Below are 23,448 nucleotides of genomic sequence, written 5' to 3'. Positions count from 1 at the left end.
CATGTGTTGTGGAGCATCAAAGGCATGGTTGCTCCTCCCAGTTGCACAGTGCTTGCTGACCCTTTGGCTTTAGATGTCTGTCTTTGTCTGTGTGTTGTGCATGCGTTGGAAAAGATTTCTAGAAATGTCTGGTTTACATGCAGCCAGCAGCTTTAGAGCTCCTCAGGACTGACCTTTGCCTTGTTTTGAGGTAAAATCAGCATGCATTCGAAGTTCTGTCATACTCTGTCGTATTTGCAATTGTTCTTGCACTGTATAGTCTTTTGGACTCTTCTGTAAAACAATGGGGAACATTTGTAAACAGTGTTTTGTACTTCATGGATAGAGAGGAACAGTCTCTCACGAATGTGTCAGCTCTGCTGTACAGCCATACTTGGTATGGCAGTAGATGGGGTGGATGAGTAAATTTATTATTGTGTAAAACTTGTCGTTAGGAGGAAGGTGAATTCTTAAAGGGGGGAAAAAATGAAGTGTAGGGATGCCACTGTGCTACTGTCTAGGCCCACTGCTAGTCACAAGCACTTAGAATCATCTTAAACATTATTGGCAAAGACATTGACAGTGATGTCTGTCCGTCCGTCTTCTTCTTCCTGGTCAGGTTTCTCTTCTTCATGGTTGGTCCAGAACCTACCTGAAATTAGGGCTGCACAATATTTGGGGAAAAAACATTTGCATTGATATATATATACACACAGACAGATTTCTCCAGATGTCAGTGATCCAACATTCCATAAAATTAGTGTCCTCTGAGTATTGAGTATCCTAGATTGGGCTGGAATAAACTAGATAGGGTAAATGATAGAATCTGCTTCTGGTAAATATGTCATGCAAAATGAGAATTTCCATTTTGAATTTGAAATTGTAGCATGACTACGCATAATTTGCCTTACGTGACATTGCACGTCCTGCTCATGCACACATTGCGATGATGATGCTGAAGTGATATGTTGTGCACCCCTGGTGTGAAGCCTAGATGAAAAGCTTCAGGTCTGTGTGTTCATCTTAAGATTAAATTGCTCTTCCTTACTTATCTATTGAGTTAGTCATTATTGTTTTATTATATATGAATAACAAATAACCGTGCAAGCCCAAGTAGCAGCTTTTAGCCTGTTTTGCTGTCTTAGCTGGGTCTTTTGCGTCATGTGATCGGGCACGATTGACACATACAGAAGAAGCGAAGGCTAATCAGAGTGAAGGAGGAGAGGGAAGGAGGAGACCACGTACGCACAAGGTCCTTCCCAGACAGGTCTGGGTCTATATGCATGAATTTGATAGACTCTTCATTTCTGACGTTCATGATTTGCACTGCCGAGAGTTGGAGCCAGGTTGTTGTTTAAAAGGAAGAAGAAACCCCGGAGTTTGATAAAGAGCTTTAATATGGGAGTGCACTAAAAATGTTCCCAGTGAAGAGACTGTTGAAAGCTAAAGGACCTGATGTAAGTGTATTTGTATGTCTTTTCTTATTGCGTGTTACAGTGCTCTGCCGGACAGTTGTTAGCTAGTGGGTGGTGTTTAATATCAGAATTGGCTTCATACATTACTTTTATATATGTTTAAATTAGCCAAGCCCTCAAAGGGCAACAGTTAAGAGTGTTTACTTGGAGCCCAGAGTTTGCCTTTTGCTCTGGAGTCCTACTTAACATAATGGAAATTCTTAACTCATCATTTCCATTTCAGACGGCAACGCTGTTTTAAAGTGTTACTTACCAGTGGAGCCGTCCTGTTCTTTAAAATCACGCTGGGCTTTTAAACCATTTGTTGCACAGTGCAGTTATTGTGCTGGAGCTTGTTGGAAGTGTTTGGAAAGAAAGCAACCCCAGAACATTTGTAGCACATTGCCTCTCATCAGCTCCTCGTGCATGCTCTTGGCACAGAGGCACATTACATCCTTTCTTAACCATGTTTCGCTGTCATTCGGTTTACACTCATTTATCGGTTTATAGTCATTTATCTCCACAGTTTAAGAAAGAATGTCACAGGAGCCTGTGTGGATGTTGTCAAGTCGCCATAGTCTCATAATTTTTCTTTTGGTGGTGTTGTTGTTTATTAGCTATCTAGGCTGTTTACTGTTGGTCTTGCTGATGTTCTGCACCTCTGGTGCTCACAGCAAGCCCTATGCCAAAGGTGTCCCATCTTCAAGAGCTTTCCTTTCCACTTACCCAGAAATGAAATCACTATGATATGCTATCTGTCGTGGTGTAATGTGTTTTATTAGTATCTCTTTTCTTTTTGATTTATCTTCCTTAACCAAGAACAAGAGCTAATGGCCACTGAAAAGGTCTTACTTCTTATCACACTGGCTTAATCTTTTATCTTTGTCTTGTCATTCCACAGGTAACTCTCGAGAAGGTTTTGGGAATTACAGCTGCAGGGAACCGTGCCTTGGCCTGTGACCCTCGCTCAGGTCTGGTTGCATACCCTGCAGGGTGAGTCACGCAAGGAAAACTGCATAGCAGCTTACTGTAACACATACTGTGATAAAAAAATGATTGCAATGTGAAAAAGAGAGAAGCTCTTGCCTTCAGGAACGGACATAAGTTAAATTCTTGTACTTTGTTATGAAACTTTGTTTCTCAGGAAAGGTGCTTTCAAACATTGTAAATGGCTTTTGCAGCATGCAGAATTGCTGAAATGCAATAAAGAATCTGATGAGTTTCCAGATGCTAGAACAAGGCTGTGCTGAATTCTGAATTCAGGATGGATTTGTTATGGGTTGTAGAGAATGCGCTGGAGAAGACCGCCTGAGAGAACAGAGCAGGAGGTAAAAGAGCCATCTCCCAATGGTCTGATAACAGCTGTGTAAGCATGCAGGGAAATTAGGTGGGGTACAAACAGGAAGTGCTAGGTCAGGAAGGAGGGTTTTATTCTCTGAGGTGCACGTGGACTCAGGTCTTTGGCAGTGCGTGTGTGCCCGCCAGCCGTCACACTGTGGCTTAACCCAGAGCTCCACAGGAAGGATCCAGCGTTTTCAACATCCTGTGGGTACAACCTTGTGTCACCACAGCAGTTCTTCCCTTAAAAAAATAGACATTTTGGGATCCCGACCTTGACTGTAGATGCAATTAACTTTCAAGAATGTGTCTATGAGGCTGAACCATGCAGTTAAAATGCATTCACTTGTTTGTATTGCATAGTCAGCACCTGGCCTTTAGTTTAGTTCTGCACAAGAGCCTTGTTAAATTGCTGGTGAAGATGCCAAGCCCTAACTACAGCTGTCAGCTGAGCATATTTTATGTTTTGGTGAATGGCTAGAAATGGGGTATACTAGAGTGTGGCTGCCATATTCTGGAAATTTTGATTGTTGTGAGAGGTAGGACCCTTGTCTCAGACGATCACATGGTGCTCCTAATCAGATTAAACTGTTAGGCTTAAGTGCTCACTCTGTGTGAACAACATTCCTCATTCTCCACCTCATGCTTTACTGTCCTTTATAAACGGTGGCATGTTTTTGGATGTTCACATTCACCTTAGTACAGTTTCAAGCAATGGAGACTAACTTTGATCTTGTTAACTGGAAGAAAGCAACACCTTGTGTGTGCTGGCAGTATATTTTTATTTATATAACCTGGCTTATATTTATATATTTTAAGATAAAGAGGACAGAAAAAATGTTTGTCAAGGATCAGTTCTGAATTTTCCAGTCATCAGGGTTACAAGCAACAGCCAAAACGCTCGGTGATGTTACAGGTTTCTCATGACTACACATGCTGCCAAAGCTGTTAAACATTAAGAGCTTATTTTATGTGAAGCTGAACTTTGTTTTGTATTCTCACTCTCTGTATTTGAATGATCCGTTCTATCTTATTGCTGCAGCAGATCATGCTCCTTCTAAACAGTATACCCTACCTACCTACCTACCTAGCAACACTTCTGATTAGTCGTGCCCGATTTTAAACCTGCGTGCTGTGCAAATAACGGCGTAAATTCTCTGGCCTTTGGCTTTGTTTGTTTTGTGAATTACTGCATTTGTGAATTTAATATAATATACTCAAATATGTTTGCTAATATATTTATAGTTTGTTTAGGCAGTCTTACTTCTACAATTATAACAGTTATAATTATAGTCTTGTAAGCGCTGGTGTTGTTACTGTGTTACATCTGTATGTGGCGTAATGTGAGTAATACTTGATGCCTTTTGGTCAGAGTGCCATTATCGTGCAATATTGGCTTAGATTAGTGTTTCAGATTAGTGACACCTTCGTTGAAAGTGCCAATAAAATGTTGAATAATTTTGAGACTGATGGCTTGATGTATAGTATGGTAGATTAAGCTAGACAACACAGCCTTCACAAAGGAACCCTGAAGTCAGCAACTTGCAGATTAAGCCAAGTTAGCAGTTGATGCAGATATCTAACCATGGGCTGCTCTGAATGGGGTGGGGAGCGCATGAAAATGTGTACAGAGAGACCCTGCAGCTGTTATTAACAGACTCTTCAAACCTTACTCGCCAAGTTTGAATGGACAATCTCTTTAAACTGGATTTCATTTCTAAAAGTTGTCTTAACCATTGTGTGTTTTTGAGCTCTATTGTGATAGGAAAGGCTGCCCATTTCACAGCCTCAGGTCTTTGACATGATGATTGACTTTAGACCAGTCTGTCTCTAGGTCACTGTCTCTGGTGTTAATTTTATCCTTTGTTATCTATATTACAGGAAGTGGAACTGTTATCAAACGTTTGTGTTTCACTGCCCAGCGTTCAGAGCAGTGGAACCTAAATCCAATCAGATTCCAGTCCATTCAAATTAACAGTAAGGGTTGCTGACCAAAACATCTGGTATATCTGGAACATCTGGTCTTTATGTCAGCCGGGTAGGTCCGATTGTAGTGGCTAGTGGTGTTCTGTTGTTTGTCAGTTTATGCACATTTTACAATTCTTCCAACTGTATACTGAAAGTTCAAAGTGCAGATCAGGGGGTCCAGACAGAATTGATTGATAATTCCCTGGAGTGAGTCTAGTCAGTAGAGAAAAAACGACCATTAACTTGCTTCAGAAGAAGCAGCTAATGCCATTTGGATCTATCTTTGTTAATTAAACGTGAAGCACTCAGTGGGGAGCTGTCCTTTTTCCTAAAGTGCACCTAAATGAAAAGATCTGAAGGAGTGCTTGCTTATTAAGAAGTGCTCTCACGCCGTTTGACTGGCCTTTTTTATCTGTTAGTGATTTATTCGCCATTTGGATATTTGACTGGTGTTCTTATGAAGGTATGCACTTCTGTTGCAAAACTAAATGTTATAAGCATCGGCATCTACAGTTCTGCCATGAAATACTACAACTCTCACTTTTCATTGGTGGAGTCATTATTATTATGATTGCAGCTTTCAAACACGGTCACCATTTCCTTAAACAATACCCACAACATCTTTACTGCTGTTGATGAAGAGGAGAGAATTTGGGTAAAAAATCCATATTAGGGATTGTTGTGCTGTGTTGTATCTGCCAGGCAAAGAAGACTCTGTATTGCAGTGTGTAAATACCCAGTCACATGCACAGCCAAGACAAACAAGCCTAGCTGGATTCTCACACACTCTCTGTCGAATCACACTTTTTTGCTCAATTCATAAACACTCGGGTACCCACTGTGCTATGGGAGTCAGCAGTTTTACTCCGCTTCTCTGCTGATATGTTACATGACAAATGGTTGACAATTTTCCAGATCTATACTCTAAAGGTAAAAAGGCTTCTGGAAAAGTGTTCTTTGACTTGTAACAAGAGCATAACAGTACGTTTTGGTGCTATAATGAACTACTGTACTACATTTTGTACAATTATCTCCAAGAAGTTTCCTGTCAATGTAAAGAATCTTTAACTAGACAAAGAACCATCTGAGGTTTCAAATGATTTTTCCAATAATTTTGACCTGTACTTTATTACGAGTGAATTCTGTAATTATATTTCCTATTCTTTAAAATACTTTTTTTTTTTTCTCAATAAAAGGAAATTACCAAACAAATATCAAATGGTTCTTCAAGTGGTCACAGTATGCAAAACTATGGTATTTGGTACAGAACCTTTGAAGAACAAGTTGCATTTGTAGTGTAGTTATAAGTGTAGCCATACTTTGCACTTGTTTGTTACCTTTGTCAAAAATGCAGCATCAGGAAAAACGCAAATATTTGATACATTTTCTAGTCTTACCAGAAATATCTAAATATAGTTTATAAAAGGCATAATTTAAGTCTACATACAGTAACATCACTGTGTTTCAAAGATCTGAATAATGAACCAGCTGATTGATGGTGTTCTACTGTTGTGTAGATCTGCCCAGAGAACATAAGCAGCCTTCTGTGCTAATCAAACATGCATGAAAATGTGTGTCATTTGCTCTCGCACGCTCTCTCTCTCTCGGCACTGCAGTAAAGTGGGTCAGTAGAGCTGCGTGCAGAGCAGCTGATGAGGGAATGAGCGAGCAAGATGATAATAATGCAATAGAAAAGAGAAGTAAAAGAATATGAAAACAGAGAAAAGGAGGCTGGCAGTGATGGAACAAACGTATGAAATGGGCATAATTGCTGAGCTGGAGAAAGAGCTGATGAGATTTTTTTTCCTGCTGTGTGTGTGTGTGTGTGTGTGTGTGTGTGTGTGTTAACAGTGTCGTTTTCCACTGTGTGGTCTGCATTTGTGCTGCATTGCAGCATTTAGGACTGGAGCTACGGTTGCTTCAGGTCTGCAGACTCTGTCCCTAGTGACCTCTTACATTACTGCTCGCTCTGTCTCTGGGCAGACTAGCACTGTTCAGATGAGATCATAATGCAGATTATGTGGAAAATGTTTGCGCTGTTAAAAAAATAAAAATAAAATAAAATTATATATATATATATATATATATATATATATATATATATATATATATAATTTTTTTTCTTTTTTTCGGTACTGGAAAAGCATGCCACATAAACCGCTCCCAGGGTGACTGAGTATTCAAGATGGAGCACAGTGCCAGTTCTGCCGAGCCTGGTGCTGAGGAACTTTATCCTGGGGAGTTGAGGCTCCGTCTGCTCACACGGTTCTGTCCAGGATCAGCGGGATAGCCCTGCTAACAGCCAGATCAGGGGTTAGCCTCAGAGTTGAAAATTGATCTTTGTGTGTGGGTGTGGGTGTGGGTGTGGGTGTGTGTGACTACATTTACGTGTGTTTGTGTGTGTGACTTGACCACCTGTCTCTGGTTTATCCCACTTACCAGCTGGAGCAAGAGTTGTCATCAGTTGTTATTGCACCCCCATTAACACACACAGTATAAATGTATGTAGCATTTAACATTGCATATGTGCGGGGACTAAATAGCATGAAAATATCAAGACAGTTCCTGTTCGTGATTTTTAACCATTCATTCGCAGTCATACCAACACCCATAACAACAATTAAATGTGAAATGATCACTAGCAGCACCACTGTTTGATAAAATCAGTATGTGTTTGTATTGGCAAAACACAGTATGCTAACAACTGTTAATGCATGGTTATCAGAATATTACAATTTAAAGTGTAAGACTTTTATGCTTTGTATGATTTGTATTTGGTAAAAGGACTTGGGCCTGTCTCAATAATCATCTGATTGTACAGTATATGGCCATGACAATGGTTGTTTTTGGTGGATTTTTGTTTACTTGCATGTATTTTGCAGAAAAGTTCATTTTAGCCAGTGACACTCTTCTGTTGTCTGATTGCTGCAAAACTGCCGTGTTGGAATCTTCTGCGCTCAGTCTGTCTGAGTTTTCTTTTTGTTGTTTACCATATCTGACTCAAACTCAGCCTACGCTACTGTACAATGTGTAAACCTAACGAGCCTCTTGAGGAAGCAGAGTTAACTGTTTGACTGTTTGAACGTCACTGACCTGATACATACTGAGAGTCTATTACTCAGCCCAGTATAATATGGATCAAAACACAGAAGAATCACAAACAGCTAACACCAGTGATTTCACTCTGGTGTTTCAGTTGGCTCCCTTTTTTCCCCTTTTTTGCTGATTAAAAAAAATGATCTGATCCGTGATTTAAAAACATTCTGACCAGCGAGTTTTGTGATCCAGGAAGAGCCAATGATCGTGAACGAGCCGGTATGTTGACTTGTTTGTTGACATTTAAACATTGTCTGCATGTTCTTAATTTTCACTGCTGTTACTCTACACCTTGCTGGTGGTATGGTATTTTTGCATTTACCAAGCTTTGATCTGAAATATATATTTGTTATTTGGCTTTGCTTGTATTTCTTACATAACAAAAACATGACTTGTAGGTGTATTATAGCTCCATTACATTTTTACTGTAGATCATCATTTTGCAGTTTTAATTCCTTGTTTGGAAAAACGGTGTGAATTCAGTCACTACTCATATTTTATATTAAGATGTTCAGAAATGCAGGCTCTGCCAGTTTAGCCTAGTCTCCTCCTCAGTGTAGCTGAGGGTTATTGGTCTCCCATAGGGCACAGTGGAATCCTTCATCACTCCCACAGCTATTGTGTGCAGTAATTATCTTACATTGTTAATTAGCCTGCACCCACAGACCTTTCTTCCCACAATGATTTCTACACCTAGCTACACATCCAAAGCTAGCCTGCTTTCAACCATCAAAGTAGGGCTGAACGATAAATCCTTTGTTAATCATTATTGCAGAATTGGCCCTTGCAAATGACCCCTCTAAATAATCCCATCTTACTTTATTGCGTATTAATATTTTAATTATGCCACATCAATGCAGTTTGTTTTTGAAATCCTACAAAGCATGTTTCAAGTTTAATATGTAATGGTACGTCTGCAATATGGTATTTTGTCCATACTGTGCAGCTCTAATGTTTCACCAGCATTTGATTTCAAAATGATCAGACCATAATTCTACTATATTAGGGCTGTGTTTTGTTGGATGCTTGCATTGCTGCACAAAATTGAGTTGATTAGGTCTCCTATGAGGTGAGATAATTAGCTGGATCAGCTTGCATCTGACAGGTGGGATGAACATTCTTCATATGGCCCTGCAGAGTAAGACAAATGGGGCTGCATCTTTACCTAGTAATTCACCTGCATTTGTATTTTTATGTAATTGTGCAGGAAAAATATGGAATGTACTTCCTCATTACTCGCTAAGAATTTGAAGTCATGCGGTTTGCGTGAATGTGACAGCTGTCCGGCCTAGTGTGTGCAATTGTATGTCACATCTTGAAAAACAACCAGTTTGTCGACTCTTTCAGATGAACTTAATGGGAAGCTGGGGCTGAGTATATGACGTGAGTTTACATGACAAATATAGGGTATGGGGTAAATAGGGGTATTTTAACCCCTAAATGTTAAGGAAGCACCAGTGCATCCAGACTTCTCTTCTTCATAGCTACTTAACAATGTTGTAATTCTTTAATGTACATTTTAGCATAATGTAGATTTTATTACAAGTGGTTTTGGTTTGTTTCTGTGACCAGTGGTCATGACATGGACAACTGGCAAATGGTGATAAAGAAATGAAGGTCTGTGGTTTTAAAGCAAAAGTACATTACATATTATTGCTTTGGTGTTTACTCCGTAATTCCCAGTAGTTAGGTAAGCCCAGAACAGCATTTTAAGGGATTCATTCCAAAATGGTTAAATCCTATTAGTAAATAAGTACATACAGTATCATGTGGGACAGGGGGCATGTTGGGATTGCATCCTCTGTCCTCGTTTGCTGTGTGCAGTCAGCCTTCAGCCACGCTCGAGTGGAGCCCTGAAGCGTCCAGCATTCCGCTCAGCTGCATTGTTATCTCAGTCCACTGTAGAGTCTGCATGTACGCTCCATCCTGGAGGAAGCACACAGAGAGACAGTGTTGAAATTTGTTTGGGCCCAGTCTAGTGAAAAGTACTCAAATAAAATTAAGTGAAAGTGCCAAAAACAATTGTTTGGAACGATGCTGTAGAAGAACCACTGGTCGCTGAATAAAAGACCTTTCAGTTGATGGTTTCTTTAAGACATGCACGCATGACAAAGCGTCATTTGTGCAGTGCTTCCCCCAGTGTTGGCTCTGGTTGTTCTTAGTCAGTGCTATTTTGGCTGATTGAGCAAGAAAAACTGCTCTCTCAAGTAGATGCTACAGCTACAGCTAGTGAAGCTTTATCACTGTATCTAGTTGTTTTATTTGCAGGAACTTAAATATTGCAATGATTGAACACAAACACATAAGCCCTAATGGTACGCTAACATAAAAGCTTGGAATTTGCAGTCATTTCTTGCTGTAGTTTTACAGTAACTTAGTCAGCCATATGTAGTACTTGCATTGTGTTAAGTACACATTCTTACAGAAAACAGAAGGTGACAGAGCTGGCAGAAGGCGATCATATAGTAAATACAGCTGCACACACATTTTTAAATACATGCGCACAGCTTATATAATCTCCTTAGAAAAGCTTTGTAAGTAAAATGAGTCGTATTGGTACAACCACACGAGTCTACATGAGGTCACTATTGCCAATGCAAATGGTGAGCTAGAGGAGTATAAAACCCCCTAGCATGGGTCTGTGGAGCAGTGAAACCAGATTTTTAGTATTGATGGAGCTTCATCCAGTACATCTGGGGTGAGTAGGAGTAGTTTGTAATGCAGAACTGATCATCCAACATCAGTACATGACTTTACTAATGCTCTCATGGGTAAATGCAGTCAAACCCTCACAGCAATGTTCCAGAATCTAGTGGAAAGCATTTTCCCGAAGAGTGCAGCTGTAGCAGAGGCTGGACTCTGGACTTTGGATGACTTTGACTTTGGAAATACGTTGGATGAGGAGACCCTGCCTGTTCGCTATATAGTGAACATGTTGTTTCTAATTATCTTCAGCCTTTCCACAAAACAGTTCAGTTCTTTGTGGAGATGGGATGTCTTTTAAGTTTGCTTCAGATTAATTTGCTGTAAGCTTGCTTTGTCTCTCTGATCCACCGAACGTTGTGTTAAACTATCCATGTGTTCTTTTAGACTTTTTACAGGAGACGAGAGGCCAGTGTGAGCAAACAGAAGGCGATCATCAGGTGCCTTTAGTTTGTACTAGTTTGTCATGTTCAGTTTGGTGTGTATGGGCCCTGAACTATTTGACCTCTAGTTTTATTATTCTGTTATTAATTATAATGTTGGAACTAGAATAAATGATTTAGTAACAGTTTAGAATGGGCAACCTCAAATCAGTATAATGAATAATTGAACATAATACTTTGATTGCAATTAATGAACATTTAAACAAGCTCCTCGAGCTCAGTTTCCTTGGTGTTCTCAGTGTTACTTACATGTTGCAGACTGGGGCAGTACCAACAGAATGAAAAAAATCTATCACCAGAATGGAAAGGAAAACTAAATAAATGACCTGCTCCAAGTTATATTTTATCTAGCATATGTTGTTCCACAGGGTTCTACTTTAGCAGGGGTCTATGAGACTAATGTTAATTATAAGACTGTTGTAAATTTGAGATGAAAGAAATGAGGGCTGGTCATATGTACAGGGTTTAAGGAGTTACGAGAAGTTGATGAAAATAAGATAAATTTAAAGCTTTGAAATTTACAATAAAATTTACATTTACATGTATGGCATTTAGCAGACGCTCTTATCCAGAGCGACTTACAAGGTTACTTGTATTACAGAGGTGGATCAGTGTAGTGTTAGGAGTCTTGCCCAAGGACTCTTATTGGTGTAGCTCAGCATAGTCACCCAGACTAGGAATCGAACCCCAATCTCCCACATGGTGTGGTAGCTCAGTGGCAGGTAGTGGTGTTGTCTGTTGCGCCACACCAACCAGTACTGTTCTCTGGCCACTACTTTTAGACATTTCAGTATGATTGCAAAGAGCCATACAACCATGCATCCAAACCAAGAACCTTAGAAAACATTTGTTTTTTGAACCCTGCTCATCTGTAGTGATAATGTATAATGTAGTGGAAAGGTCATGCCTGTAACAGTGCAGCAACAGGCTATGGCATGGTTTATTTTATTCCTATTATTTTAGTCTTTTGTTGCTTTAAACATACGCACATAGGGTGTGTGTGTGTTTGTAGTGATAGGGTGGCATTGTTTTACTAGTAAACACTGTAAGACCATCAAAGAGTGTTATGGGTACTGTGTGTATGTGTATGCAGTAGAGCTGTTATTTTGCGTGTAGTCTCACTGTTTTGTGTCCAAATGTGTAAAATGTTAAAACGTCACGTTAACATTTTAAGCGCTGTTGCATGAATGCTTTTAATCCTGCTGCTGTTACTAAGGCAGCTGCATTAAATAGTCTGCGCCTGTCAAGTTAATTGTTTATTTCTTTGTGGAAATGGGATTTCCCTTTTTTGTTTGTTTGTTGGTTTGTTCTGTTTATTTTAGATCATGTTCTGCAGCCCTGCTTACTCTGCCTCCCAGATCCTCACTGAGCTTGTCTTTAGGCTATCTGTGTGGTCTTTAGGACGAGTGTAAATTAGGTAAAGGTTATTGCACCATGTATTTGAATTGCTGTCTGTACTTCAGACAGAAGGCTTGCAGTCGTGTCTGAGCTGCCTGCTTTGTTCCTTCTTTCATCCTGCGATGCAGTCTGGTGTTGTTGTTTTTCTGGTAAAACATCAGCTTCATGCTTTGTTTGCTACACTCTTTGTGTGTGTGTGTGTGTGTGTGTGTGTGTGTGTGTGTGTGTGTGTGTGTGTGTGTGTGTGTGTTTTAGTTAAAGGTTAGTTTTTGTCCTGTCCACACACCGATTTGTATCTGGGGCTATCTCTGATGTGCCATGAGCTGTGCTCCCCCTCTTCCTTTTGTATGTTTCTTTAGTGTTGCTGTGTGCACACACGTCTTTCTCATAGGTCACGGTACTGTCAATCCTATCAGCAGATCTGCATAAATAGACCTGGAAATCCATTAAGGGTATTAGTCGAAGAGTCCCCTTTTCTCTGATTCTCCTCTACACTGATAAGAGCTGGGGAGATGTGGAGAAGTTCCTGACTGCAGACTTCAGGGAAAGTGAGTAACGTGTTATTGATGCTCAGTAATGCCTTACGTTTCCCTCCTCCACTGTTGACACACAGCTGTATAAAAAGACCCAAAAATGGGTGACGGGAAGTCATGATTACAAGCCCTGCTCTTGCTGAACTGTAATGATGCAGGAGCAGGGCAGGAAGCCGTCTCCATAATTTGGTTAGTTAAAGTTGCATCTTACTGTGGTGCTCCGTTGAATGCAGAACATTATTCAGATTACGTTTCAGAAAGAGATTCAGTCTTTTTCTGTTAATATGGTAAATAAAGCGAATAGTAGATTTTTACCATGGCCTCATTCAGCATGTTCTGAAAGGAAGATCAATGAAGATGAGGGTCAACCCAATATAGGTTAAAGGAGACAAGTAAATTCACATAAACTCTGATCGGCCATAACATTAGTAGTAACAATAGTTGCCTAATACTGAGTAGGTCTCCCTTATGCCACCACAACAGAGTTGACCATTTCAAGCATGGGCTCCACCTCTGAAGATGTCCTTTGTTATCTGGCACCAAGGTGTTCGCCTGTAGATCCTTTAAGTTCTGTAAGTTGTAAGGCGGGGCCTCCATGAATCTAATTAATGAGCTTTAGGTGCCAGTGACCTTGTCGTCGGTTCTTGGGTAATTTTTGGGACTGATCACTGTGGACAAAACCCCCACAAGACCTGCCTGATGTTTTGGAGATGTCAGATCCAGTTGTCTAGCCATCACAATTTGCCCCGGAATCTTATGCCTTACCTTCTGTCCTGCTTTTAACATATCACCTTCCAGAAACGTTCACTTGCTGCACAATATATCCCACCCTTTGACGGATGCCCCTGTAGATGAAGATAATCAATGTTGATGTTAAGGATGCACATTAACAGGTGCCCAGCTCTGCATCAGCTAGCTGCTTCACACTGAAGTGATTTGAGGACAAAGAGAGCCATCTACTCACCCGAAGAGAGCAAGGCCCATTTTGCTCTTATGGGCTTTGGATGCTGTTAGCTGAACCATACTCTACTATACTAGACTGTCATGAGGAGAGCTTGAAATGTTAAAAGTAACACAGTAATGCGTAAAACCACTACTTTTTGTATGAATTTCCACAGGTGCCAAATACTTTTGCACTATTGTACGTTCCGTGTTGTTGAATGTAACACTCACATTTGAGTAAAGCATCCATCACAGTCTGTAGATCTGTTGTGTTTACAGATGAAGCCACAGAGATGGCACTCAGCCAGTAAAGACACAAGGCTTAAAGCAATCTGCTCTAGCACTTTGTTTTTTAGCCTTGTCTGTGTGAGAATAATACTGAGTCAGAGGTTGAGGATATAGCTTAAAGGTTATATTACTGTATTTATGGTCTCTGTCTACTGTTTTGTCCATCTGTTAACAAAACTTGGACAGTATTCAATTTTTTTCATCCATATTTAGTAGGTCTAATTAATGAGCCAATGTGTTATTTGGCTCCTGCCTCCTCCATCTATTAACAAGACCTTTGGTCACAATCAAATAAGGGGGCGGTATGTTGCTTGTTATTACTTTTCAAAGCTTTTAAGAGACAGTATTTTGTTTTATTCACAATTTAAAAAACACTGTGCTTAAATTCGTGTTTATCAGGGGAGGATAAAGGTAGGAAGAGGAATCATGCAACATGACCCACAAACACCAGAATTTGTAATAGGTTAGTGGAGGATTAATTAGGAGTATGGTTAAGCATTATCTTCCTTTACTACAGGGTTTAAACATTAGTGGGTCAAGTCAGTGTCTGTCAGTTTGTTGAAACCAATGCAACCCTTAAGAGTAATTCCCCTGAACAGTATTACTTCTGTGTTGTTGTTATTACTTACTGACAGAAGCTATACCTATAGACTGCAGTAATAGCCTGTGTTTGTCTGTAGACATTTGGGATTGTACTTTTTTTTAATATATTTTTTTTAAGTTTATGGAATTTTGTATCCAAAACCAAGAACCATGTAGGAACTTTATGTAGGAGCTCTTTTTTTAAAGAGTTCTTCATCAAAGCTTCATTTTTATGTATAGTAAACTATACAACTAAAACAAAAAACATTTTAGGACCATGTTTAATATTGAAGGTGAAGAAGAACACTGAAGATACAGGGTTGTAATGAAGATACATGTGTTGTAAGAGTGTGGCAGAGCATTTATATGTGACCTTTCAGTTTTGGGATTTGCTTTACTTGCTTATATTGTGTTTTACATTATATCTTCCAGCTATTCATTTGCTACCCTCATACTTACTACAGTGATTTTATTCGAAATGTGCTGCACTTCATCCAGTTAAACCAGACTAACCAATTACACTGTTTGTAATGAAATGTGCATCTGATCAGTGTTCTTTAAGCACTGACAGTATCCTCCATATGCGTGGAAAAGCATATTATCTAGCGCAATAACAAAATTCATACAATTCATACATTCATACAATAACATATCTGGGTATTGCCTACCCCTGCTTCCAGCAACTCAAGTGTTGATACTTGAAATCATGTTAAGAAGCTTTTTATGTTAATTAACTTTCTTCTGTGTTTCTGTTGTAGGTGTGTGGTGGTGCTTCTGAACCCCAAGAAGAGCAAACAGTATCACATTCTCAACAACTCAAAGTAGGTTGTAGTGCATGATTTCTCAAAGGCTCATTTGTATTGTCACCTTTTCACATGAAACTGGATTGATTTGGACTAAACAGAATTTAATGGTGCTGTGCTTTTGGCTCTGTGTTCCACTCCAATCTTTACGTCCCTGCAATTACAGTAAAATGGCTCTTGGATACCACAGACAAAACCACATAAATAATGAGTTTGTTGATTCGTCTGCATTCTTTCCCAGTTTTACGGGCTTAGAAAGGAACACAACATGAGGAAGGTCCAGTAAAGTCTGTACACAGTAATTTGGTGATGGCCTGTCTTTTAGGAATTTGACCTATTTTCAAATGTAGGTTTGGCCATTGTTGTAACAGAGGTATTTTCTTGCGTTCATCAAGACACAACGTGTTTTCAGACCCTGGGATGCCCTTAGCACTCTTAAGAGCCCATTTCTGACACCTATGTAAACATAGTACTTGACCTAAACAACTTACAGAGTCTCATTCTGTAAAGGTCTCCATTAGTTTGCGGTTCAGATTCATTTCCGGTTTTAGCCTTTGAAGAGGCTGTAATTGTCTCAATTCCTAGTTGGAATTGTAAAGGCATGTCCATGACATTGATCACAGTGTGAGTCACTGCCATTGTGGTAATGAGCACTAGCCAGTCAGACAGGAAGCCTCTTAAGCAGACAGGAAGCATTCACTTCAACAAAAAACTTAAACACTTCCCTCTCGTTTCTTTCAACGCAGGAAAACCATCACCACTCTAGCTTTCTCACCAGACGGCAAATATGTGGTCACAGGCGAGGTGAGTTTTACAGCTCTTTACTTTGAAGTATGAAGTTACATCACAGCTCCACATCATGGGCCAGGGCACATGAGTCACTCTGAAGCAGCTTTGCACCTTTTATCTGTGGGATAAAGCTACCGCACATTGCGACATTTGGAAATGAACTCCTCTGTCATGCAACACAATACAGCTGTCTATTTGCCAGTCTTGGGCTGCTGTAGTAAAGGATACTGTTCAGCCCCCCTGGGCAGATATGACTGGCATTTGTTGTAACTTTTAGACATTTGGAGAGATTAGGAATCAAGTATCCCTCTCTAGAAACCTGACTTGTTCAGTGTAGACATCCTGAATGCTTTGCCACAATATTCAATGCTGTGACATAGTTTGTTACACTAGAGGTCACAGCTTGTTTTGGGAGGGGGCACCACTACTACAGTCATTACAAATACAGACACTGATTATTTAGGTTTAGCAGCACATTATAGCTTTCTGATTTGCTCTGAAGGAGTTCCAAAACAGAGACATCAGTGCAAACCTGGCATGTCCAGGGTGCACTCTAGGCCTTTTGGGCAAAGTCGGCATGGCTGGACACGAGAGAGGGTGTGAGCTGTGTGCCGCTTTAATCCATACACACTCAGCACAAGACTTCAGTGGTGTGCACAGCTAATCCCTTCCGTTCAGGAGGAGCCTCCGCCTCCAGCGCGTGTGAAAGCGATGTGAGTGTGTGCTTACCGGTTGCCGTGGCAACGAGCGGCATGGTGCCAGCCTACGCACAGACAGTGTCTCCTGTCAGGAAGAGGTAAAAGGATGAGAAAGAGGCAAGAGTCGAAAAGAGAGAAAAGCAGAATGTGTGGGGAGAGGGAAGGAGATGAAGAGTGTGCTGAGGTGCAAAGTGTGTCGAGAAAAGGATTGCATAGGGCCGAGCAAAACAGGAGACAGTGGCAGCAGAAGGGTCACAGCGTGTGGTTGTCTGCTGTGGTTGACCCTTACACAACAGTTCCTCTCTCTGAGTGTCGACTGTTTGTGATTGGTTGCATTAGTGTTGTTGAATAGTAATCACACACTGTATTAGAAAGCAGGCCCCGCTTGTAGAATCATCAGAGAACTCTTGCAGTAAATCCGCTCACTGGCCCTGGGTACTTGCAGTTCTTGATCTGTTTCTGATCGGGTTATGCAACTTGTATAATCACTGGATTGAACTGATCCTTCATCTAACAAAGTACAAATTAGCATAAAGCCAGATCTTGGTGGAAAAATTAAATTAAAGCCTAAAAGCCCTTTATTGAAAATGTGCCCTATTTCTTTCTTATCAGCTTCTTTCTTTCAACTCCCTCTCCCTCTGTGTCTTTGCAGAGTGGTCATATGCCTGCAGTGCGTGTGTGGGATGTGGTGGAGAGAACTCAGGTTGCAGAGCTGCAGGAGCATAAGTATGGCGTGGCCTGCGTGGCCTTTTCACCCAACAGCAAGTACATCGTCAGTGTGGGCTACCAGCACGACATGATTGTCAACGTCTGGGCCTGGAAGGTGCTTAACACTGTCAACTCACTTAACCCAGCAAGCTTTAATAAAATGTTGATCAGTTATTTTGTCGCAATTAGGTAATGCAATGTTAATAATTTTTTTCTTATTATGCTTCCAGAAAAACGTAGTGGTGGCTGCTAACAAAGTGTCCAGTAAAGTAACAGCCGTGTCATTCTCCGATGACAGCTCCTACTTCGTCACGGCAGGCAACAGGCATGTGAAGTTCTGGTACCTGGACCATAACAAGTCATCCAAGGTACACAAGCTGCTTATGAGCAGACAGTCTCCTCTACTTTATGTAATTTATGCTCTGCTGCCTTCTGATTTCTTCTTTTACCTGCAAAGCATCATGGATGTTTCTCACCTGCATTTGAGCACTTGTTGAATATTTTACTTGCTGTGCTTAAATGAATAGTTAATTAGCAATCCCATTAGAGTTTCTAATGGTACTAGTAAATAAATCTGGTCATTGTTGCTGGTTGTTATGACTCATCTGATGGGGTTGAATGAATAAATTATAACTCCAGCTAAAGTAGTAATAAAAACCAAAACATAAACTGTGTTCACAAAGTGTCCCAAAACTACTTTGAGCCCTTTCTAGCCACAAGTACGCAATAAAAATGTCTCTTTAACAAAAACGTGAAACGAGCCCCGTCATTGCTTCCAGGTCAATGCCACAGTGCCATTACTGGGCCGTTCTGGGCTACTGGGAGAGCTCAGGAACAACTTCTTCAGCGATGTTGCCTGCGGCAAGGGTCGGAAGGCCGCCAGCACTTTCTGCATCACCACCTCTGGCCTGCTGTGTGAGTTCAATGACAAGAGGCTGCTGGATAAGTGGGTGGAGCTCAGGGTGAGTGAATTCTTATAAGCTTCATTTTGTGATCATGTGGTGATCATTTGTATAATTTGCACTGCTTTGTTTTTAAGGCATGAAAGTATGTGGTAAAATTTTCGTTTTCTTCAGATTTCACTTGAGACTGCCTTGACTGACTTTTGTAGAATTTTTCTTTTCTTTTTGTGTCTTCCTGTTGTATATTCTGGACTAGGGGTGTAACCGTATGTATTTTGGACCAGCTATCTCAGGGAAGACTGTACGACACCCTTTGGGAAACTAACTGGCAGTACTGTCTGTACAAAACAATAGAAAAATAAACCGCTAGTTTATTTAGCGGGATTTGTTGCTTTTTTCCCCCCCGTTGAACTGAACTGTGAGGTCCAAACTGTGGGGTGAACTGTGACATCTGTGTATTGTTACACCCCTTTTCTGCACTATTGCTTCCAATTATCTGTGCTATTCTGTGACCAAAGCACTCCTGCTTTTGGGTTTTTTTTTCTAGCCGTGCAGCTGTGGGCTGTGAGCTGTGGTTTGCGTGTGATAATTAACCATGCTGCTGTCTGATATTAGTGTGTTCTGCTTCTCCTCCTCCTCCTCTTCCTCTTACACTGCCCAGAAAAACGACAGTATCACAGTAAGTTGCTTATGAGGGCTGCACCAGCCACTTTCACCTTACATCTGAAACCTCACTTATCCCTGCTCTGACCTCAGTTGTGGCCACTTGTTCATCTTGCTGGGTGTTTGACCCATGGGGTTGTTCATTGTGTTCATGCAAAGCAAAGCCTAGCCTAAACATTTCTCCATTACTAAAGCCACGGTAGGATTCATTGCTGTCTTGTGTTCACTTTGTATTGTGTCAGTGCCACTGTGTTTATAGTTCATACAGCCTGGGCAAAAATGACAGCGTCTCTTATTATTTTGGCACTCAATAGTTAGAACTGTTTTTTTTTTTGTTTAACGGTGAGAATTTGTTGTCAGGGGAGTGTGCAGCTAAAAACAGGAAATAGAGAAGTGCTAATTTTCACAGTGGAGTGAAGGTGTTGTGTGTTGAGGGAGCTGGAAGCGTGAGCAGTTGCTGGCTGAACCTGAAACACGTGATGAATTCACAGATAATGTAGATCTACTTCCCCATCACCTCCTCACTGCCAAACTGGGTCAGTCTCGGAGCAGGTGGGAGCTCACACTGTCTGGGCTTTGTGGCAGTCTGACGCAGACTGTGCAGACAGTGTATATGAGGGAGGAAGAGAGACAAAAGGCTCTCTGTCTGGAACCTCGTCAGCTGTGAGTGCCACATTCCATGCCATACCGTAATTTGATTATCCAAAAATGTATCCGGTTCTTTTAAGTTAAGCAGATAAAGTAAGATACCTCACTTTTTGCTCAGTTAAACCCTTTGAATCGTTGAATCGAAGACATCTGATGCTCATTATGGACATATGTAATCTTTTCAAATCAGATGTAAGACATCTGTATGTGGTCGTAGATCAGATACATACAGGTAGGTGAATGCATAGGAGAATTCATGGCATATTTTTGTTTTGTTTTGTTTTTTGGTCCCCTTCACCCTCACATGCAATCACAGTCATTCAGTGTTAACGTGCCAGCAGCACCTAATAGCTGCAAATGCAATACCTCTCATCTTTTTATGCCTTGGTCTTACTCTAACAAGAACAACTAAAAGCTGTCTAAAGCCAGTCGTCTTTATCTACAGTGCATTATATGTCTAACAAACAGTATAATAAAAGGGTTCTGTTCATTTGCACAGATACCTTCTGGACATGTAGTTCACTATTTTGGTATAGCTGCCTTTTAGTGTCATGGCTGTCAGGAGTATGGAGCTATTTGAGATTCTGACTTAGCTTCATGTGGTTCATTCACCTGACCTTACCGATTTAGATGTGTGCATGTGGGGTGTTTCACGGTGCAGGTGTATTCACACACAAGAATGTGAACCATCTAGTCAGAAAGGTCCAATCTGGGCAAAACTTTCTGCTTGTATTGCTTGTGTGTAGCTATAGAGAGCCTCAACTGAGCACTTCCCCACAAAGACTGTAGCAGTACAGAGTAGGCGATGTCCTACTTGCATGGTGAAAGATGCACTGAAGCACAAGCACACTGACTCTGCTGCCGCTCTGATTATTGGTGGTCTTAATTTCACCAGCACTTTAGAAACGGTATTTCATTGCTGGTCTGCCTCAAAAACTTTAAAGGAAAAAGAAAAACAATCATTCTTGTAACTTAAAAAATGTTCTGGCATTTTCAAATAATGTTATAAAAAAATGTGTGGTATGTATATGTATATGATTCCCTTATGACAGCGATGATATACCTGCCATTCACTACTCAGTGGACTCACATTGCAGTTCACTGGTCTTTATATGCTAGTGCTGTGTCTTTACCTGAAAACATGAAGGTCCCTTGAAAAGAATACTGCCCACATGCTAATGCAACACCTTTGGCCTGCTGTTTCCTTTCCCAACACTTCTTTTCTCTTCTCCTACTCTTTCAGACTGTACTGGCCACCTCACTGTCTGTGACAGAGGAACTGATATTCTGTGGCTGTGCTGATGGAACTGTGCGAGCCTTCAGCCCAGTCAATCTGCACTTCATCTGCACTCTTCCTCGCCCACACAGCCTCGGCACTGACATAGCCACCGTCACGGAGGCCAGGTAAGATGCTGCAAGTGTTGTTACAAGATTCTTAATCTTGCAACAGTATCCATTGTAAAATGTCCTAAATAGATAGTAGGAATAACATTAGGAGCTACACTAGATTTGAACGGATGTTCAATTGGATAAACCATATCCTGGTGTTTAAAGTAAGCAGACCGCTTTCCACACTGAGAACTCTCATTTTTGAAAGTCATCTAAATGGTATAAATGCTTTCATTGTGTGTTATAAGTGGGGTCAGTGTGGGTTTTCTGCTATTTGTTTTCTAGCCACCGTCATAAATATGCAAATTGTTCTAAACAATGTTGGCAGCCTTTCCTCCTCTTTTAGAGTTCATCCAGGGTGTATGTGGGCTGTCTTTGCAGCCTGACCTATCACGTGTTCAGCCTTTTGTGGTTTTCCCTTCAGAGACTTGCTTTCTGTCACAGACAGGCAGAGCTGCTTAGCATGTCCCTCATAAATATGTCCGGAAGGGTCTTGGTAGACTGACCCCTAACGCCCTATTTGCAGTGAATGAATACTAACCGCAAACAGTTGGTTACTTGTACACTTTTTATTAAAAAGTTTCTTAAAAGTTTTCCTATTCCTTCTAGCATAGGATACTTTTCTATGGCCCACAAAGACAATGATGAATGATGCGAAAACAAATTTATTTATGTACTCAGGATTACAGAGGCTTTAGTCTTGTTTTGCTGAGAGTCTTGCAGGCTTGCCGGGTTGTGGTTAGTCAAGTCTGCATTATAGTATGCATAGTTTATGAGGAAAAGTTGACCAAAAGGGGACCACAGAATTCCAGTGGAAACACCATTTCCAGCCTGCACGCCAGAGCCTAACAGCAGTGCTTAAAGTTTGGTTATAGCAACAGTTTAACTGACATTATATTCACAACCCCTGGTTTTCCACATTCCTAATACATAATTTCTGACCACCAGCCAGCTCTTTGCCTACAATGTGGATGCCCGGTACCCTGACACAGTCGCTGTGTCCTATGACCCCACCAACCGGTGGCTGTCCTGCGTTTACAACGATCACAGTCTGTACGTGTGGGATGTCCGTGATCTGAGAAAAGTGGGCAAGGTCTACTCTGCCCTTTACCATTCAGCATGTGTTTGGAGCGTGGAGGTAGGACACCTAAATATTTCCTTTTGATAGAGCCAGGCATAACTAACTAGTGGCATGTTAGGTCATAACTAGGACTATCTTTAAGCAAGGGTTATCTTGAATTTGGATTAGGATTCCTGCAATTTACCTATAAAGATATTTAACTCTTTGAAGCTAAATATCTGATGATAAAAGCAGAAATGGGTGTTCATTATTTCTCACTTTTCAATTACACTCTTTAAACAGAACAAAAGTCTGTATGTGTAATTCATAGAATTACTTTCTATAAAATTAAACATGTAAATACATTAAATATTGCAAAGCAAAGTGTGTATATATACAGTTGTGGTCAGATGTTACATACAGTCATCATCTACATGCATATCATCATGACAATATTGGGTTTTAAGTTATTTCTTTAAATTGTTTTTTTTTTTAGGTGTTTTAGAAATTAGTGCAGGTTAATTATTTATGCAAGGTAAAAAAAATATACATACAGCCACTAAGAATAGTAATTCAGTGGTGCTGAAAGTTACAACATGTCTTGCCAATACTAAGGCCTCTTAACTTCCTGTTAGTGACCTTGATTGGCTGCAGCTGTTAGCTGTTCTTTGTGCCCACATGTTTAAAAAGCATTTGTTTGACAGAACTGACCAGTGCAGATCTGACCGACTACATAAGAATAAGCTTAAACACTTTAATTAGGTATAAGTTATTGGGAGTTGTAACCATTTTACCATGGTCTGGAAGCTATTACCCTAGCCTTGTGCTTTAGATGGTCAGGAAGAACCCAAGAACAATTGTGTGTTTTATTTTTGATTGATACATCAGAAAAAGAAGACTTCAGCACCAAAAATCATTGAAAATCTAATCTTGCTATTACATTAATGATTATTATGAGTGTATGTAAACTTCTGACTGCACCTGTAACACTGTCAATTATTTTGGACACTTTGTGGAACTGTTTACATTTACATTTACATTACATTTATGGCATTTAGCTGACG

At 40.5% G+C, this 23,448-nt stretch overlaps 1 protein-coding gene across 5 annotated transcripts in view; it reads left to right on the top strand.

Moving 5' to 3' along the window:
* Positions 1-23,448, top strand: part of mapkbp1 (mitogen-activated protein kinase binding protein 1) — a 41,382-nt gene that overhangs the window by 2,500 nt on the left and 15,434 nt on the right. For 3 of the 5 annotated variants that reach the window (XM_072689376.1, XM_072689375.1, XM_072689373.1), the window contains exons 2-10: positions 2,335-2,426; positions 15,483-15,545; positions 16,274-16,331; positions 17,667-17,837; positions 17,953-18,090; positions 18,502-18,684; positions 19,286-19,303; positions 21,179-21,339; positions 22,273-22,462. In XM_072689376.1, the coding sequence (XP_072545477.1) occupies positions 2,335-2,426; positions 15,483-15,545; positions 16,274-16,331; positions 17,667-17,837; positions 17,953-18,090; positions 18,502-18,684; positions 19,286-19,303; positions 21,179-21,339; positions 22,273-22,462 (1,074 nt within the window). The remainder of the gene's footprint in view (positions 1-2,334; positions 2,427-15,482; positions 15,546-16,273; positions 16,332-17,666; positions 17,838-17,952; positions 18,091-18,501; positions 18,685-19,285; positions 19,304-21,178; positions 21,340-22,272; positions 22,463-23,448) is intronic. The other 2 variants (XM_072689377.1, XM_072689374.1) reach the window with 1 other exon arrangement.

This window comes from Salminus brasiliensis, chromosome 10, assembly GCF_030463535.1.
Source record: "Salminus brasiliensis chromosome 10, fSalBra1.hap2, whole genome shotgun sequence".
NCBI lineage: Eukaryota > Metazoa > Chordata > Actinopteri > Characiformes > Bryconidae > Salminus > Salminus brasiliensis.
The sequence above is the reverse complement of the archived record's forward strand: the minus strand, read 5'-3'. Positions and strand labels throughout refer to the sequence as shown.